Genomic DNA, 6,812 nt, shown 5'->3' on the forward strand with positions numbered 1-6,812 from the left:
ATCTAAAATTCAAAGGCTATTTAGACATTTTTAAAACTAAAATTAATAGTATAGTTGTAAATAGGAAAAATACATTTTTATTCATGAAGTTTAGCTTAGACAGCATTTGGGTCTGTGTGTTTCAAACCATTTTATCCCTAAAGTTTGATCTAAATGAATTAGATTAGTCCGTAGTTCGTTAGTTTTGACTTTAACTATAGTTAATTTATTAAGATTTGAGTTTTGACTTTAACTATAGTTAGTTTGTTAGGATTTGATGTAACTAGGAGGTTTACTTCTTTAATTAGCTTTAGTTAGTTTGTTAGTTTTGAACAAACTTAATCTTTCTCTATAAATAAAATCTCTTCCCTCATTTTGAGGAGAGATTCATTGATTCAAAATATTAAATTTTTGGTTTTACATCACATATATTAAATAATAATAGTAATAATCTAGAAGCCTACCATAAAAAGGGCAAGAGAAATTTACATAGCTGGGGACACGCACACCTGGAAACATTACTTTAATTTATCTAATGGTATAATTGAAGACGGAGAGCATATTTTCTTTAAAAGTGTGGAAAAGAGAATTCAATTCTCTTACGATAGGGAATTGATCCCACCCTAGTTTCTACCATAAAAACAAAAACAAAGAGAACGGAAATTCATCTTCCCAATTTCATATTACTTTCATTTGTCTTTTACTTTCATATTACTTTCATTTCTGTCTCTATCTACGGGGAGAAAGATGAAGGAACTACTAAACTAAAACATAAAGGTTATTAGACAAAAGAAACGGCCAAAAACAAACTCGGATCCATCTTATTGCACAGATATTGTAAGATTAAATAAGGGAATATAAGAATCTCAGTCCTGAACGCCAAATACGAACCCGGAAAGCTTGAGGGGGAAAATAATACACATTATTAAATAATAGCTAACCAAAAGTTGCGACTGCAACCCAAACCAACATAATACATCATCATAATATTCTACAAAATCAGAGGAAAAAACACCAAGACATGGCACAAAGTCGGCAAATCTTTTACATCTACCGTGTTTCGTCCTCGAGAGCACGGAAACCATTTGTCAGATCTTCATGTAGCTTTTTAAATTTTTCAATCAGAGCTGCTTCTCCTTCAGCCGGATCCTCAAACTTCTGAGACCTGCAAAATCCCCAAAAAAATTTATCACAACATAACCTCCATCCAACCAAATCGCGCGCAATTCATATTCACAAACAATCAACATTGCATTGTTATTGTTACTGGTTTATATTGGCACAAAACCAACCTTTTTAAGAATTTTAGTCTTTCTCATTTAGTTTCCAATTAGAAATCTTTTATTTAATCATCTTTAGGTGCTCTATAGTATTTATTCCTTTAGTTCATTTATTCAATGAAATGTTTCTTAGCTAAGAAAAAGAATAACAAACATTGAATTGCATTGTATTATAGTTTTTTCACTTACACCAGGCGATAGAACAGATCTCCCAACCGATGCTTAATCAAACTGTATGTTATCTTTTGGCCATCCATACCCGCTCCCCTCTCTACTGCCTGCAAACAATATCCAACTAAAGTTATGAACACGCAAGCCCTACCCTACAGCTACATCATATTTAAACAAGGACAGTTTGGTTAAGAAGTAACTAACTACCTGATTAGCCAAATTGTAGAAATGAATGATATTACGCATCATCCAGACCGACTTGTAGAAGGGGCAGAATTTATCATACCTGTCACACCCACAGCGATAATTTTTATACATAAAATTTAGAAAAATGTTTTTCCCTACCTACCATGGATTGGACTGAAGGGACCAGAACAAAGATGTAGCTAAGACTTACGGAGTAAATGCATTCTGAGCAAGATAGTCCTCCCTCAAAAGCTTTGCAGTCTCTAAGGTAATCTTATCTCCTTCGGCCAAGGCATCCTTCCCTACAAGCTGCCACAATTCAGAAATCAGAAAAGATTCCATGACGCCCATTTAAATAATCTAGTGTTTTTGTTATAAATAATGAAATTGACTGGAATAGTATCAACAGACATACTTGGACAATTTCATTGAGGTCATCTTCCCTCTGAAGAACTTCACGGGCCTTCGTCCTGATGTTAATAAAATCTGGATCAAACTTCTCGTAGAAAGACTCCAATGCCTAAAATAAAGGTGTAAAGAGATCCATTACTCAGTGCACTTGTCTGTGAAAGATACAAAAAGGCAAACACACTATTCAGAGCTCTGCTAACATACAGAAGAGTATTTTGAGTATGAAATTAGCCAGTTCACAGAAGGGAAGTGCTTCCTCTGGGCAAGCTTCTTATCTAGACCCCAGAAAACCTGCAAAGAATTTAAATAGTTATAATAATCACAGATAATAAAACATTGATTGGAGACACCTCCAATAAAATTAAAAGAACCAGATTAGAATAGTCTTGCGAAAAGTTCACCTGGACAATACTGAGGGTAGCAGATGTCACTGGATCAGAGAAATCTCCTCCAGGTGGAGAAACTGCACCAACAATGGTAACACTGCCAGTTCGTTCTGGCCCACCAAGACATTTCACTTTACCAGCACGCTCATAGAAAGAGGCTAAACGTGCAGCTAGGTAGGCAGGATATCCACTATCTGCTGGCATTTCTGCCTGAGAAATAAGCAAAGACAAGTCCAACAATTATAAGACAAGGAACACAATACAATAACACTTTCCTAAGACATGTACACTGGCATCCCGTGAGACACAACTTCAAGCCAGGAAACCTAGCTGAGGACCGCTGACCCTATAATGCTGGATATAAAAAACATACAAACAACTGCATACAGACATCTAGATGATGCTTAACTACAGTATAAGATTGTCTCAATAATTTCAGAGGCAATGTGAGCAAAGTGTAGTCTGGTTGCATATAGCAGAATAGAAACTGAAGGAGATGAGAAACATCCAGTTAAATATAAATAATTGAATGGATATGATGATCCTGAGTTTTCTTTTGCTATTTGAAGACATTGATTCATTTGGAACATTGTTTATCTACCTTTTTATTCCCTTTACATGCCTTAATACTAGACAACGGATCTTATTGGATATGCAATTTTCTTCTTTGGTTTGAGACATTGAATCTTATTGGATTCACAATTTGCTTTTATGGTTTCAGTTTCCATTAGATGTCATGTCTTATTTGGTCGTTTACTTTGTAATTCAACGTAACTATTCTGATTTAACAAGGAAATACTAAAGCACAAATAATCATAGAAATAAGTGTACATATATCAATTATACCACACATTGGTCCTTGTTACTTGAATAAAAATAATATTGAGATTAAAAAGGCTGGAAGTTAGGAAGTTCTAGTTGCTACTTATGAGAAGATGGACGTTGAAGAGAACAAGCTCCAGATATTTACCAGTCGTCCAGATATTTCCCGAAGTGCTTCTGCCCATCGAGATGTTGAATCTGCCATCATGCTTACATTGTATCCCATATCTCTGAAGTATTCGGCCAAAGTAATTCCTGCACACATTTATACATTATATATGGTAGATATCGATACCATAAAAATATGTCAACCAGGCTCCACAAAACTTGAAAGAAGCAAATGCAAAAGGGATAGAATAAACATACAATGAAAAAATCAATGTACATATCATTTGAAAGAGCATATAACTATTTACATGATGTACTTAATGCAATAAATTTGTCTGCCACAAATCTCAAAGAATGAGTTCAAAAGAACATAACAGGAAATACAATATTGTGTCAACATAAAATATAAATGATTTTTTTTATAAATTATAATAAAATGACAATCAAGATTCTTCGTAATAGCAGTGTCAAGGACAATAAGGACCAATGCAGGAAAATTGTACCAAGTAGATCAGAGTCAATAATTGTGGTTAACTTGCAGAAATCGATGGGAAAAGAGGAATGTTTGATCCTTTTTCAAGAAAAAGCACAATTTTACCAGTATAAATTGAAGCTTCACGAGCAGCCACCGGCATATTGGAAGTGTTAGCCACAAGAGTGGTACGCTTCATGACAGATTCTTCACGCCCATCAGGCAATGTCATTGTCAATTGAGGAAAATCCATGAGAACTTCAGCCATTTCATTTCCTCTCTCTCCACAACCAACATACACCACGGTGTCGGAATTTGAATACTGCATGAAAAATTCCACAACAATAGTAATTTTAAACACCAGAAAAGATCATGTCAAACCCTCACATATAAGACAAATAACTTACTTTAGAGAGAGCTTGACTAATGACTGTTTTTCCACAACCAAATGCTCCAGGAATGGCACATGTTCCACCAAGAACAGAAGGGAAGAGTGCATCAAGAACACGCTGCACATGAAAATCAAATACATAAATATAATAAATAAGTTATTAGAAAAACACAGTGTCTACAAGGAAAACAAATAATGGTAAAGCAACCAAATATCTTATTCACCTGCCCAGTCAAAAGAGGGGTATCAGCTGCAAGCTTTGACGCAACTGGTCTAGGAGTACGCACAGGCCAAGTCTACACATGGATAGACAAGATACACAGACAAACATGAGAACTTATCGAATTATAAAAATGTGAAGGAATCGAAAATAAGACATTAGTTGGAAACCTGAAGCATGGTAAATTGCTTTTTAACTCCTTGAAACTCGAGCTCTAAAACAGTATCCTGTGAAGAATAAGCTTTTGGATCAGAAATAAGCATCTATGGTGAATGAACAGATAATGAAAATGAAAAAGATAAAAAAAGATTTAGAACCTTCAATGAATATTGGCCAGGTGATGCAATATAGGTAATTTTCCCCATAGCATCAGGAGGAAGTGCAATATGGTGCTCCATTAGACTATTCTCAAAGACAGTCTGAATAAAAGAACTATCTATATTAGAATAGAACTTAGGAGCAACTTTAACATTGTCATTTCAAGGGATATTAATGAACAAAGATAGCAGAACTTACTGCATACAAGTCTCCACCTGTCAATAAGTCGCCCTCACCTGAAATTTTTTTCCTTTTTGTGAGATACAAATTTATTGCAATCTGACCAATATCATTTTTTATAGGAAACGATAACAATTTCATTGATATGATGTTTTTGATGATCAAACACATCTGCATAAAACAAATTGTACGATCATAACATACCTAGTTTTTTGGGTTGAAAATCCCAAGGTGTGTCTTTGTCCAGTGCCGGGACAGCGACACCACGAGGAATGTAGACATCTCCTGATCTCTTTGCAATTGTTTTCAATGGCCTCTACATTCTCAAAATTTAAGTTAAAAGAAGAAATCAAGAATAAGTGGATAGTAGAAATCTAAATACAACATGACGTGAAGTGACACAAACCTGAATGCCATCAAATATATTTCCCAGTATTCCAGGTCCTAACTCCACTGACAAAGGCTGATAGTTCACACCCCATTAATTCATAAAGATTCAAGAACTGAAGGGATAAATAGAATAACTATAAGAAGGAATGCTTACTTTATGAGTACGTAAAACAGGGTCATTCACCATCAAACCAGCTGTTTCCTCATAAACTTCAAAATAAAATAGGAAAGGTCTAATCAATTTACCGAGGCTTGTAGCATTTAACATCAACGATATAATATAATAACAATGGAACGATGAAATTGAGGGATGTTCTTCCGATAGCTTGTTAACATATTGGTCAAGTAGGAAGAAAGTGTGCCAATGGACCTTTGAACTTATTAAAAATGGGGATCAAGTTAGTAGAGATATATTGTCCCTATGGTCATGTAGCATACCCTGAATAGTGGCAGAATCTCCTTCTAGCCTAATGATTTCACCAATCAGATTATCATGACCAACACGAACCAATTCATACATGGCTGCACCTCCCATGCCATCTGCCACGACGACTGGTCCAGATACCTGGGAATGACATACGAGTTCACCATTCGTGAAATTGAAATCAGAATCAAACAAAAATTTAAAAAATTTACATATAAGATAAACCAGATAAAGAAATGAAACACGATGCATCTACGAGCACAGAACTAACCAAAATCGCAGTGATCATAATTTATTTCTTTTCGTACTGTGCAAACATTAATAATATCAGAGAAAGAAAAACAAATCAACTTGTAGAACTAGATAATGAGGACATGGACCCGGTAATATTCACTTTGCAACATCCAACAAAAACGATGAAATCACTCAACGTAATCCCAGTGCAGTTAAATTAAGATTAGAAAACCGGATCCATAAAATAAAATCAAATACAAATCTGAACAAAACGAAACGACAAAAATTGCACATCGAGACGGGAAGTGAAGTAGCGAAAAACAAAACATGGATTGGCATCTGAAGTATAGGGAGAATGCATATAAAATCAAGTTATGCTAATTGATTCACATGTAATATGATCAAGAAAACAATCAAAGCAGTCAAAATTAACAAAGAAGAACTGAAGATGAACAGATCGAGAAGTTGAGACGGACCTTCCGAACATATCCATACTCGCTTTCCTTCTCAGAGTCTTCAAAAGTGGTCAAACGAGCTCCATAGACGGACGGCATTGTGGAAGAGAATTGATCGGAAAGAAAGCAGATCGAATTGTTAGCAGGAGACAGGAAGGATCAAAATAAAGAAACAAAAATCGATCAAAACCCTGAAGTCCCGATCGAGCTGGAGATGGAGACGGAGATCGCGAGCGAGCGAGCGAGCGAGCAGGGCAGAGATGGAGGGAGGGAGAAGAGAGTGTGTACAAAGGAGAGTAGGAATTGTTGGTATTGAGAATCGCTTATGAATGAATTATGATATTGGAATGGATCGGCGATGATTCAGTGGGGGAGGGTGCATGCT

At 35.6% G+C, this 6,812-nt stretch overlaps 1 protein-coding gene across 1 annotated transcript; it reads right to left on the reverse strand.

Moving 5' to 3' along the window:
- Positions 1–772: 772 nt before the first annotated feature.
- VHA-A (vacuolar ATP synthase subunit A) lies at positions 773–6,812 on the reverse strand. Its single transcript, XM_039043509.2, has 19 exons — positions 6,449–6,812; positions 5,753–5,879; positions 5,469–5,524; positions 5,331–5,387; positions 5,129–5,240; positions 4,943–4,980; positions 4,744–4,845; positions 4,597–4,653; positions 4,431–4,502; positions 4,223–4,324; positions 3,942–4,137; positions 3,384–3,490; positions 2,429–2,623; positions 2,232–2,318; positions 2,032–2,136; positions 1,828–1,925; positions 1,638–1,716; positions 1,449–1,537; positions 773–1,144 (listed from the first exon to the last, which is right to left on the reverse strand). Exons 1-19 carry the CDS (start codon positions 6,524–6,526, stop codon positions 1,030–1,032), a joined length of 1,872 nt encoding a protein of 623 aa, XP_038899437.1. The 5' UTR covers positions 6,527–6,812; the 3' UTR covers positions 773–1,029.

This window comes from Benincasa hispida, chromosome 9, assembly GCF_027475165.1.
Source record: "Benincasa hispida cultivar pf3 chromosome 9, pf3_genome.v1.1, whole genome shotgun sequence".
Classification (NCBI taxonomy): domain Eukaryota; kingdom Viridiplantae; phylum Streptophyta; class Magnoliopsida; order Cucurbitales; family Cucurbitaceae; genus Benincasa; species Benincasa hispida.